The sequence below is a fragment of the Cetorhinus maximus genome, chromosome 15 (genome assembly GCF_964194155.1).
Source record: "Cetorhinus maximus chromosome 15, sCetMax3.hap1.1, whole genome shotgun sequence".
Taxonomy (NCBI): domain Eukaryota; kingdom Metazoa; phylum Chordata; class Chondrichthyes; order Lamniformes; family Cetorhinidae; genus Cetorhinus; species Cetorhinus maximus.
The window spans coordinates 67740870-67754469 of record NC_135893.1 but is presented as its reverse complement, the minus strand read 5'-3'; the positions used below and the strand labels follow the sequence as shown (position 1 = coordinate 67754469).

Here is a 13600-nt window from a genome sequence, read left to right as displayed (position 1 = left end):
GAATTGGAAACACATTTCTCAAAAACAACTCAAAGTGCTTCATGGATAATCACTATGAACTGCAGTAACTGCTTTTATGTAGGCAAGGATGGTGGCCATTATGTACACAGCAAGATCCCACACACAGCAGCATGATGATTTACCAGTCAATCTGGTTTTGGGGTGATGGTGGTTGACAGGAACGTTGCTAAGGAGAATTTACCGCTCCTCTTTGAAACAGTGCCATAGGATCTTTAATGTCCTTCTGATTCACAGGAACAGACAGACAGGAGCTTGGCTCAAAATCTGAAAAATGATACCTCTGATAACATAGTGTTCCTTTAGTACTGGACTGGAGTGTTAGCATTGATCATGTACTGTATTCAGGGTCTGGAGTGGTGTTTGAACCTTCTAAATGAGAACAAGAGTACTACCAACTGAACCAAACTCATGCATATGTAAGTGTATTGTATAAAAGCCAGGCTGATTACATAGGAATTAGGAACATACAGGACCAGAAAAGGCCATTTTAATCCATCTGACCAGATTAAAAAAACAGACTACACAGTTCAGTAACTATATCATTTAATTGATTTTCTTACCAAATGCCTGCCCAACTCCCTGTTCAAGACTGATAACAGCAGTAATTCTCTTTTACTTCCTGGGCAGTACATTCCAAACACTTAGCACCCCCACTGTCTGTACATCAGGTCTATTCATTCACGTGCCCTTTTTGAGCTCCATCCAATTCCCACCAGTTGTTTTTGGGGGCTCCTCCAGCCCTTTAACCCTCTGAGATATCACCAATTCTGGCCTCCTGGGTATCCCCGATTATATTTGCTCCACCATTGGTGGCCATACCTTCAGCTACCTAGGCTGTAAGCTCTGGTATTATCTCCCAAACCTCTCCACATCTCCCTCCTCCTTTGACATACTCCTTAAAATCTACCTCTTTGACCAAGATTTTGGTCAACTATCTTAGTATCCCCATATCTGGCTCAGTGTCAATTTTTCTTTCATAATGCACCTGTGAAATGCCTTGGAATGTTTTACCATGCCAAAGGTGTTATTTAAGTGCAAGTTGTTGGCTTTTTTGATGCTATGATAAATAGTTTCTCGGGACTCAACGTGCCAATGTCCTTTAAGAATCTTGAATACTTTAATAGCAGCAAATGGTCTGAGTTAGGGGCAGGGGCAGGCAATGATATAGAGATGGTAGCAGGCAAATTTTGGGATAGAGAAGTCAAATAGGTTGTGACACGTTTGATTCAGCCTGAGGCAGTTACTGTTTCAAGAAGTTCCCTGGTCCTGAACACACCTTCCATGGCCATCAAGTCCTGGAGTGGGACTCGAACCCAAAGCTTCTGGCTCAGAGGTAGGGATGCTACTACTGACTGTTTCAAGAGAGTTCCCTGGCCTTGCTCATGAAGCACAGCACGGAAGTGGAACAGAGTGAACTGTAGAAGATCATGGTTTTCAGGAGACTTTTAAGAGGTTGGTGAAGCAGCAAGCATTTAGGGAGGGAGTTCCAGATAGTATGGCCAATCTCCAGATTGAGGGAGGCATGTACAGAAAAAAAAAGTTGGTGGAGTGAAGTCCTCATCCTGGAATTTAGGGCTGGATGAAGTTGCCGGTGTGTTGTAGGGTGATGGTCTGAAAAGATTTCTGAACAAGAATTTTGAATTCTATGTATTGAGTAATCAGTAGCCAGTGAGGAACAGGGGTGACTGAGAATTTAGTGCAGGACAACATGCAAATTGTGAAGGGTCATCATAAAGTGGAGTTCAGGTAGGGTGATTCTTTGGAGAAATCTAGTCTGGGAGATGAGGAAAGCAAAGATAAGTGTTTCAGCAGAGGCTGAGTTGAGGGAAGAACGGAAACAAACAATATTATGAAGGTGGAGTAGTCTTTAATAGACAAGGAGGCTTGATTTTGTTTGAAATCTAGTTATTTGATGTATACTAGTGGAAAACTATTTCAAAACTGAATGTAGTGAAGTATTGTATTACTGTACTATGCAATCCTTTCCACTGGGTGGAAGTGTAATAACATCTTACATACGACACAATTATGTTTATTGTAGCTTTTGTTTCGAGCCACTGGATTGTGCTGTGTGCCACTTCAGTTCATAACTTTGCTTCTGCATAGAGCCATCAAGTGGCTTGAATTCAGGACAAAATTGTACTGTATTATTTTATTACTGAGAAACAAAGGTGAAAAGCCTAGGTCCATAATGCATCTAGAAAGATGGACAGAGTGATGATTAGATGGAGGGAGAGAGACAGTTACAGATGGACAGAAAGCAATGAAACCAGACAGGAAGAAACATAGTGCTGCAAGCAAAATGTAATGACAACCCTGTCTCTGATTAGTGACAAGATTTGATGGCTTTTTTTGCCTTTTTTGCATTAATTTACATCATAATTTGAGCAGGATTCAAAGGTTGAGATTTGTGCAGCTGGGGGGTAATATGATTTTGAACATAATTTCGCTTTTTTCTAATTTGATGTAGGATCTATCTAATTAATTATTAGGTGATGCTGGCCTTGGCTTTCAAAAGCTGAAAGATTGTCGGAGGAAGGAAAGTCTCTGGGAAGCGGGAAGTTGTGTTTCAGCTTAAGAGGATAAAGAGGGGAATGGCTAGAGCAGCACACAGTAACATCAATCAACCAGAGCAAGATTAGAATAGCTGTGACGGACACATGCTGCCGGTTGAAGGCAGGAGATCAAGTATTGAACAGATCATTTTTGGTATAACGTCGAGATGAATGAACTCCTAGTAGAAGAGCCTCATAAGATTAGGCAACAATATTTATGTTTGGGATGGGCCTGGACTTCACACAGAGTTAACAGATGTTGAGGCAGGGATGGGATGGGGTGGGGGGATGGGTGTGAGTAATTGTTCAGCAGAACAGAGCAAATGAAGCTTCTTGAGGCAAGTTTGCTAATGGAGGAAATGTGGAAATTCCATTTGAAGTCAGAGGCGATAAGAGTGCGAAAGACTAAAGCCTTACTGAGGGAATGATGGTTCTTGGTTGGACTTGAGTGATAGGAAACATGATAAGTTCCCTCTCTTCAAACCGCACAATTCACCCCACCCCCACCCAAGACTCCAAGATGCTGAGGTTAATTGCCCAGTGAATTTAGCATGGGTCTGAATATGAATGGAACCTGGGGCTTTTATGGATCAGTTCCTGCCTTCATAACCAGCTCAAGCCATCAGTCAGTCAGTAACATGAATATAAAATTGCTCCTGACACCTGCTTGAAGACATTCAAATCAGTAGTAGATGGTCCAGTTGGCTACCGGTGACCAGATTTAGTGGAGCAAAAGATAATGTAGCAATACTTCATGGTAACAAGGATTCAATGCTGATGCTTCTGTCGTCACAACATTACAGTGGAGTGCTGAGAAAAGCTTCCAATTTTTTTTTATAAAAGGACTTTTTAGTTTCGTCAACTAAACGAACTGTGCAGAGTCACGACTTTTGCTTTATGTTGATTAAATTAATTTGTTAGAGGAAAAAATAGAATGTTGTTAGCATAGTCATTAGCTAATGCAAAACTAAATTTAAGAAGAATATAATCTGGGGAATGAACATCACTTGTCTTTGCTGTTCAATGGATAGGGTTTTAACTAAAGTGGGAAAGGAAGCAGGAGGTAAGTGACTCTCATCTTTAAAAAGTAACATATGCAGGAATCACCAGCACACGCAAATTAAAATTGCCTTATGACAGTGCACATTCTTTACACAGTAATTCTATAATTAATGCAAATAAAATAAGCTTCCTGGGCCATTTGCCAGGCCCGTGTGTGCTGCATGTAACCCATAGGCTGTAGCTAGATATTATTGTTTTATTTCCTGCCCTGATTTAACATATGGCAAACAAAAAAATACAATATTGTCACATCAAGTTTGCTGATAAATTTGAGATACAGTATATGAGTAATTTGAGACATGATGTGTAGTAATTGGTAATGTCACAGGACTAGTAATCCAGAAGCCCAGGCTAATGCTCTAGGGACATGGGTTCAAATCCCACCATGGCAGCTGGTGGAGTTTGAATTCAATTAATAATTCTGGCATATAAAGCTATTCTCAGTAATGGTGACCATGAAACTATCGCTGATTGTTATATACATCCATCTCATTCACAAATGTCCTTTAGGGAAGGGAATCTGCAGTCCTTACCCAGCTGGGTTTACATGTGACTCCAGACCCACAGCAATGTGGTGACTCTTAACTGCCCTCTGAAATATTCAGTTCAAGGGCGATATGGGATGGGCAACGACACCACATCCCATGAAAGAATTAAATAAAAAAAATGTGCACTGTTCTTGGGAGCTACAGGTAACTTTGGAATGATGGTCCCCAAAGCTCCAAAATTTGAGGTTTTCCTCATGTTATATCTGTGTCTGTTGTACACAGATGGGTGGAGATTTAGAACATTAGAACATATAAATTACCTGGAGGATAGAAGGTGAAGTGGATGAATCTTGTTTTTTTTTTTGTCTAGAAACTCCTATAAGTCTACCTACTTCACGGATGTTTGAACAGTCTGCATAAGACTTAGTGATATAAGCCAGTTCCCCAAAATTTGTGTAGCCTTTGCACAGCTCACCAGCGTCAAACAGTTTAATTTGCTACTTCAAGTGCTTCAGGCTGAGCTAAAATGTTTACTACATTCACTTACAATTAAGTAGTTTTGCTCCTTTTGAGATAGCACTGAACTGTAGTATCCCTCAGAACATAGATACAGTGGAGAAGATCTATAATCCAAGAAACCTCAGCATTTGGCTTTAAGATCAGAACTAAGGTGTTCAAGGAAGGAAGTTTCAATTTTTGCAGGAGCTGGTCTCATCGTTTTTATGTATTCAGGCGGTCTTGCAGGAGGTGGTACCATTTTTGCTTTTGTCCTTGGAATTATATGGGCTTTGGAATCATTTCACAATCTGACAGTCACTTGACTGCAGTGTAACCACTATTAACTTCTTGTGCTCTTTCTGCATTGATGAGTATTCGTAAGTTTAACAAAGTGTCATCTGTTATCTCTTCACTCAGTAACTTTACATTCTCCACTGAGTGCTAGATCAATGGGCTTCCACAGCACACTTTATCTGGTTGGACAGCTGTGGTTCTAAAAGGTTAAGCAGGGCTCAAGCCGTAAAAGCAAATTTTTTTCACTGCTGAGGTTGAAAAGTTTTTGGCTAAAGGAGGAGCAGTACTGCAAACTCTTAACTCCACAAACTGCTTCTTCTTAACGAGCAGACTTGGGTGTGAGGCCAGGTTTTGGCAAAATCTCTCACCCAAGCCCATCCTTCCAATCCAACGCGGTTACAGCAACACTCTGCTTCTTGAATAAATTGTGTTATCTTGTCACTTTCTGTACACAGCAAGTATTATTTGACAGCTCATTAATGTTGGTGCTTAATGTAATGCCATCAATCAAAATGACTGCTGGTGGCATTTGCAGGGCTTGCTCTGTAGATTTATTGCCGGAATCAAGTGTGGATATTTTCCCCACATGCCTCAGAGCTACTATGTGGTGCGTGTTTTATAACCTTCTTGCTAAATAGGATGTGAAAAGAAGCACCAAATCCTTTTGTTTTTGGAATTGATATTCTGTGGAACTTATAGCTTTGTAACTTATAACCTACATTCTGCAGCTTGATCTGGTCAAGCTGTTTAAGCATCTTACAGCAACTTAACCTATTTTGATGTGAAAAACAGCAAATCCAAGTTATGACTTTCTTGTTTTAGTCTGAAGAAAAGAACAATTCTTGCTTTTTCCAAGTGATTTTTTACGAATAGATCAATACTCTGTGTTGTCCTCTTGCTTATTTCTTGCATAAACCCTCATCCACCCCACTGTTAACACTCAATGTTCAGGAGTTTCCTGTTCTGCTGATTATGCACATTCAAATTTTCCATCTTCCATCGCTCTACTGGTGAAACACTCCCCAATGGAGTCAAGGCAAGTTGCCCCTAGGCTGCAGTGTTGTTCCTCACTGTAGTTTCTTCCGGAGTGGTGTTGACAGAGGCTTGAGACTGAGAGTAGGTAACCCAAGTCTGTCCCTCAAGAGGACTCCTGGATATTCAAGCAAGTCGAAATGGGTGAAACCCATGAAAAAAATCTTGATATTTTTATTTGGGACAGAATGAAGCAGTGGAATTTGTTACAGCGTGGTTTGAGTTGGCTGTTGCAGAACTCTTTCCTTCTTGGGTGTAATGTAGTTTAGTTGAGAGATTCAGAATCTCCATGATTCTCCTTAATTTCAATATTGGGCCTCATGACATTGTGGTTTCTGTTGGCATTGAGCTATCGGCAGGGCTCGGTGATACACTCAGGGTTTTTTCATGTTGTGAAAAGCTGCGATGAATACCAGGCACAGGCAGCTCCCGGAAAACATGATCAACTCTCCTATAACGACCTGAGGCTTAAGTTTGGGATGGGCATGATGGTTTCTCATCTCTTGTGATTGGAGGAGAAGCAGAACATTATAAATCAGGCGGCAAATGAAAGTCACCGTGACCAGCGCCAGAAAAACCCGGTGAGGAGTGACACGTTCCCTGCGGTCTTGCGTGTCCAGCGAATACCGCATGCACGTAGAGTGAATCAAGAAATGCAGGATGAAGCCCAGAATGATAAGCGTCGGTATTAGGAATCCGAAGATAAACTTGACAATACCGTACGCTGCTGGGGCCTCGAGCGGGTCCACGTGGCAATTCACTGACATGCTCAGGACTTGTCCAGCCCCGGTTAGCACTGTGACCAGCGTGGAGAACAAGATGCTTATACCCATTGCAGCCAAGATGGAGAGGAATGATTTATTGAGTGCTCTCCTCACTAGCGCCACGTGGTCATACACCAAGAAGAAGGAAATCACGACGTGAGTGTATCCTGTGTAGAAGTAGGAGACATTAAAGAAAAATGACAGGACGGCACAACCAAGGGCAGTAGTATTTACAGCCTCTGGCCTGACAAGATCAGTGAATGAGAAAAAAATGAGTGTGAGATCTGCCACTGTCAGGGAGAATAGAATGATATCAAGTAGTTCAAATTTCCTTTTCTTTCTGCAGTTTCCAGCATAAATGATGAGGATGAAGATGCCACTTAGGAGTCCGACAAGTCCAAAAACGCTGTAAACATAAACACACCTTGAGATTAAATTTTGTGCCTTCATAATCTCAATGAATGTGTCGTTATCAAAATATAACACAGATCTTGTGGAAATGCCATCGTCTGAGGGAGTGTGATTAAAGTTTAAGTAATCTGTGGGATGGGTCACATTATGGGGTGTTTCTTGCGAAGTCATTGTAGCTCCTCTCTTCAGTTGTAGATTGTACACCACTGAGTAAGTCAATGTGTGCTGTATAGCAGCCAATTTGTGTCCCGAATTGTAATCTATGGCGTTCGATTCAGCAAATTGGGTTGAGGAAAATTGCAAGAGTTCAGCTGTCAACCTGTGAAAGACAAAGAAGATGACTAGTTAATTTCTATCTGCCAAAACATTTCTTTTGTGGAATTGTAACAGAAATAAAGGTAGATTTAGATGTCAATGTTGGCTCAGTGATAGCATTCTCGCCTCAGTGTCAGAGGGTCATGGGTTCAAACTCTATTTGGGATACTTCAGTACATGATCTAAGATGACACTCAAGTACTGAGGGAGTGCTGCACTGTGGGAAGAGCCACCGATTTGGTGTTAAAATGATGCCCTGTCTGCATCCTCAGGTGAATGTAAATGATCTCATGGCACTATCTGAACAGCAGGAGAGTTCTAGTATCTTGGCCGATATCAATCCCTCCACCAACATAAGTAACACGGATTATTTGGTCACTTATCTCTGTAGCTTGTGGGACCTTGGTATTCAAATCCGTTGCTGTGTTTCCTATATTGAAACAGTGACTACTTCAGTGGCCGTTGAAACCTTTGGGACATCCAAAGGTTACAAAAAGCACAATATAAATGCAAGTTTGTTCTTTTGTCACAAAGAGCATATATCCGGTACAATTAGAAGTGGTTAGAAACATTGATTTTTAAAGCCCTGTTTAGTCTCCTGGTGAGATGATTTTCAAGTCCCAGCCATATAAGCTTATAACAGGGACAATAGGCTCCTGAAGATTTTGCGCCCTGCGGCATATTAATTTGGCGTGTGGATTCCTATGTTAATTTAGCAATGTGGATTCCTATATTAATTTGGCAACGTAGATTCCTATATTAATTTGGTGTGTGGATTCCTATATTAATTTAGCAATGTGGATTCCTATATTAATTTTTCAGTGTGGTTTTCTATATTTTTTTGACAATGTGTATTCCTACATTAAGATTTAGCATCAATTTGGACAGTTGGAATTTTAGTTCTGATGGTCTGAGTGCTTTAGAGTTTAATATCTATGTAATTTGCACCATAGCCTGCCTGATTTTTCACATATTGCTCATAAATTAGGATATTACTGGGTACAGGTATCATCTAGGAGAAGGGAGGCACTTGGTTCCATACAATTTGAGTTGGAGTATTTCTGAGTCTTAAATCCTCCTGAATGTTCCATTGATGCAATGTTGGAAGCCAGAGATTTTCCCTTTCTCATTTATTTTTCTCCCTTCCCTACTCTCCTGAAGACATTGATTGTTATCAGAATTAGTCCAAGGGTGCCATTTGCCCCATGATAATTATTGTATAGAATGTGCAGCACAGAAACAGGCCATTCAGCCCAACTGTTCTCTACTGGAATATCCCCCCCCCCCATCCTTCCTCATCTAACTCTCTCAGCAAACCCCCTATTTCCTTCTCCCTCATATGCATATCCAGCTTTCCCATAAATGCATGTATACCATTAGCTTCAACTACTCCCTGTGGTAGCAAGTTTAGGTAAGCTATTTGTTTGTGGTAAACATTAAGAGCTGAGGCTAGGTTCCTTCTTCACAGATTCTACTAGCTTTATAATAATCAGGAGCAACCCTGGCTGACTTTCCCCCTCTTAACTTGAGGCTGAAGAGACCAATTATATCTCCGCTGAAGGCCTGGCTGAGATGAGCTTCCTCCGTCCAGCTCCTAGGACCTTCCTAGTGTTTCTGAGTTTTGACCCAGTATTTTGTGTACATTGATCTGCAATGCGTCATTTTTAAAATACTGATGCTCATTTTCAAATTCCTCCATGGCCTTGCCCCTCCCTATTTCTGTACCCTCCTCCAGCCTGACAACCCTGAAATCCCTGCAGTCCTCCAATCCTGGCCTTCCAATTTTCCTTCACTGGACTATTAGTGGCCGTGCCTTCAGTAGCATGAGCCTACGCTCTGGAATTCCCTCCCTAAATCTCTCCTTGTCTCCTGCTGTCCTTAAAACTCATCTCTCTGGTCAAATTGTTGGTCACCTGTCCTAATGTCTCTTGACATGGATTGACATCAAATTGTCTTTGGTAATGCTTTGTGAAGCGTCCTGGGACATTTTACTTTGTCACCAGCACTTTGTAAAGGTGATATGTTGTTGTAAGCATTTATTGTACATGCTGCACACATTTAATGCCATTGTTAACAGGCCCAGGGCGGGGGAGCAGCTGCAGAGACTCTTAAATAACTCATTTCCATGTGTGTATATTCATCTCCAGAGAACATTGAATGAGCTATAGACTGAAGTGAAATGTACAATACAGGATGTTCTCTGGAACCTCACAATTGTGTGACGACATGATGTAGCAAGTCAAAGTGTGAAGTTGAACATAAGACTGCACAGGTTTGCTACCACCAATAAGCAGTCAAGAAAGTGCTGATGCAAACTACTGAAGGGCAGTTGCAGAGTTGGTGATTGGAAATGTTTCAGTGTCCCAGAACCAAACCGAAGTTTTGCAGAATATTGCAGACAGTTCCACTGAGTTTGTACGTGGCAAGGTATTTTACAGCAAACTAGTAATGCCAAACTTTAGGACACCTTGTCCCTGACTGAAGCCTCGCCTCCTGGCGATACTTTCACCATCTGTTCTGCTCAAACAACTGGAGCGCTGGTGTGGCTGTCACCAAATCACACTTCTATCTCTACCACCATTCCTCTGCCTCCTTTTCTTTCTTTGTGTACTTCACCTTGTTCCACCCCTCTCATCTCCTTTAAAGTCCTTATTGTCTGCTCCTCCCCAAGCCCCATCCTCAATTTCTGCCTAATATATATTTTCTCTGTGACTCCTCATCTTTAGGGATTTCAATCTTCATCTCAACTCCCTTAGCCCCTTCTCTAAATTCCCTGCCCTCCCTAAAGTGTTCCCTTGATGGGGAACGCAGAAATGGCAGAGATGCTTAATCAATATTTTGCCTCAGTTTTCATGGTGGAGGACACTAGTACCACCCCAGTAGTAACAGGTAGTGCAGAGGGTATAGAGAAGGAGGAACTTAGAACAATCACCATAATTAGAGAAAAAGTACTGAGCAAGCTGTTGGGATTAAAGGATGACAAGCCCCCAGGGCCTGATGGCCTACATCCCAGGGTCTTAAATGAAGTGGCTAAAGGAAGTGGCAGTGGAGATAATGGATGCATTGGCTATAATATTCCAAAATTCCCTGGATTCTGGAAAGGTTCCAGTGGATTGGAACAATGCTAATATAACGCCCTTATTCAATAAGTGGGGGGAGGCAGAAAGTAGGAAACTATAGACCAGTTAGTTTAACACCTGTCATTGGGAAATTGTTGGAATCCATTATTAAGGAAGTAGTAATGGGGCATTTGGAAAGTCAAAATGCAGTCCATCAGAGTTAGCACGGTTTTATGAAGAGTAAATCGTATTTGACTAATTTGCTGGAGTTCTTTGAAGATGTGACAAGCAAAATGGATATTTGGGAATCCTGTAGATTGTAGTATATTTGGACTTCCAGAAGGCCTTTGATAAGATGCTGCACAAAAGATTAATACACAAGATAAGATCACACGGAGTTTGGGGTAATATATTAGCTTGGATAGAGGATTGGCTAACCAACAGAAAGCAGAGTCGGAATAAATGGGTCTTTTTCTGGATGGCAAGCTGTAACTAGTGGGGTGCCACAGGGTTCAGTCCTTGGGCCCCAACTATTTACAATCTATATTAATGACTTGGATTCAGGGATAGAAGGTACTATAGCTAAATTTGCAGATGACACCAAAATAGGTGGGAAAGTAAGTTGCAATGAAGAAATAAGAAATTTACAAATGGATATGGACAGGTTAGGTGAATGGGCCAAAATTTGGCAGATGGAATTAAACATGGATAAGTGTGAGGTTATCCATTTTGGTCGGGAGAATAAAAAGGCAACTTATTATTTAAATGGAGAGAAACTTCATTATGCTTCAGTGCAGAGGGATCTGGGTGTCCTCGTGCATGAATCGCTGAAGGCTGGTATGCAGGGACAGCAGGTAATAAGGAAGGCAAATGGAATTTTGGCATTTATTGCTAAAGGGATGGAGTATAAAAATAGGGAAGTGTTGCAAGTGTACAAGGCATTGGTGAGACTGGACCTTGTGTACTGTGTACAGTTTTGGTCCCCTTACTTGAGGAAGGATGTAGTTGCATTGGAGGCGGTTCAGAGGAGGTTCATTAGATTGATTCCAGAGATGCAGGGCTTGTCTTATCAGGTGAGATTGAGCAGTTTAGGCCTATACTCGCTAGAGTTTAGAAGGATGAGAGGACATCTAATTGAGGTATATAAGATGCTAAAGGGCATAGACAAAGTAGACGTGGAGCGGACGTTTCCCCTTGTGGGGCATTCTAGAACGAGAGGCCATAGTTTTAGGCTAAGGGGTGGTAGATTTAAATCAAAGATGAGGAGGAATTTTCTCAAAGGGTCGTGAATCTGTGGAATTCACTACCTCAGAGTGCAGTAGATGCTGGGACGCTGAATAAATTTAAGGAGGCGATAGACAGATTTTTAATTAGTAACAGGTTGAAAGGCTATGGGGAGAAGGTGGGAAATTGGAGTTGAGGCCGAAATGAGATCAGCCATGATCGTATTGAATGGCAGGGCAGGCTCGAGGGGCTGAATTGCCTACTCCTGCTCCTAGTTCTTATGTTCTAATGTAAGTTCTTTAAAACATATATTCGGGACCACTGCCTCAACCTTGCCACTTCTTCCCTCATGGCCCTCACCTTGGACCAGACCATATTTGACCACTTTCGTGTATCCCTCACCACCCACATCCAGCTCCCACTTGCACCTCACTTCTTTCTGCATCTATCCTGGGAAAGAAAAATCTCCCTCAATCAGCTCCAAGTGAACTTTCAAATTCCCAAATGCTCAGACTTAGTTGCAGATGCAACGTTGTATATAGAAAGACAGTTGACTTACTTGACCCCTTACTCCTTTGATGTCTTCATCTGCAGCCAAACCTTTACTCTTTGCCAATCTGGTTTCCTCCTCCCCCCGCCAACCAGCTCAATCCATGAGCTCTATCTCCCTGAAAAGCAAAGTGCACAGATTTGAATATATCTGCTGCACAACACATTTAGCTGTCTATTCCCAGATCTAGCCCCACCACACCAAGTGCTGTTGGCCCTCATTCTTCTCAGCTAAAACTAGACTTTTGCTTCCAGGTTCTACATAACCCTGTCATCCAATATCAAGGTCTCTTTAAACTCAACACTTGTGCCTACCCCACCATCACTTCCAACAACAAATGTGAGGAAGTCATGGGCTTCAAACTGAATCCATGTGGTTAGCTGCCTTGGCTGCTCCGCCCTGCCCCTGCCCACCATCCCGACCAGCCTATCCCTGAGCTCATGTTCTCTCTGTTTCCCTCCCATATCCCCTCATGCCCTCTCCAATGCTATCTTGTCCATTAGACCCAGCCTCTGCTTCACTGACTCCATCCTCTGCCGACCACCCAGCTTCCGTTTCTGACCCCCTGCGCTAGCTGACACTGTAAATGATTCAGTCTCACTTTCTTTCAAAACCCCTCCTCAAAAACAAATGGATGCTGTGGTGCAGAGAAACTATTGCTGGTTGAGTAAGTACTGAATGGACCTCACTGTGTCACGATGAATGTACTTGAATGGTTCATCCACAAGGTGTCAGCAATGTGTTTTCTTTGCTAAACATACATATAATACAGTACAGCCAGGTATTCTGACCAGTAAACCTGAAACACAATGGCCCAGATTTTGCAGGCAAAATAACAGTGAGTTCTATGGCACTCAGCTTTGCTAGATGATTCACACATTAGTAACTTGTCACCAGAAAGAGGTTCCCCATCATTTGTGAATCACCACATGTTTCTGCACCACTCCATGGATAGTTTCACAAAAACAGCAGCTTGTCCTCAACCAACCTACCCCCACCCCCCCAACCAATACATTTCATGGAGCTGTTGCATTTGTAGATTAATTACTAATTAAACTTAGCGCAGAAAGTTAGGGCTGGAACTTAACTATCTTTTCAATGAGGAGTTTTATATTCCTGAAATGCTCAATCACCCCAGCCCTGAAAGGGACCAATTAAAAGTGGAGAGTTTAATTCCTGCAGATAATGCATTGTTCTTGTAGGTTTTTAAAATTTTAATATTTAACTTTTTAATTACTTTTTTCAATTTTTTTTCTCTTTCAATCTATCTTTTGTTCCCTCTCTTTCTATACCTGTTTGTAATTCACTCTATTTCCTTCTCTGTTGA

At 41.8% G+C, this 13600-nt stretch overlaps 2 protein-coding genes across 2 annotated transcripts in view; one reads left to right on the top strand and one right to left on the bottom strand.

Annotated features, from left to right (window-relative positions):
* Positions 1-13600, top strand: part of chlsn (cholesin) — a 352627-nt gene that overhangs the window by 120057 nt on the left and 218970 nt on the right. The gene's annotated exons all lie outside the window — the stretch shown is intronic.
* The window catches only part of LOC144690772 (uncharacterized), a 30583-nt gene continuing 17460 nt past the window's right edge, over positions 478-13600 (bottom strand). Inside the window, exon 2 of the mRNA XM_078558583.1 lies at positions 478-7444. Within this exon, the coding sequence (XP_078414709.1) occupies positions 6325-7296 (972 nt within the window). The 5' untranslated portion in view covers positions 7297-7444 and the 3' untranslated portion in view covers positions 478-6324. The remainder of the gene's footprint in view (positions 7445-13600) is intronic.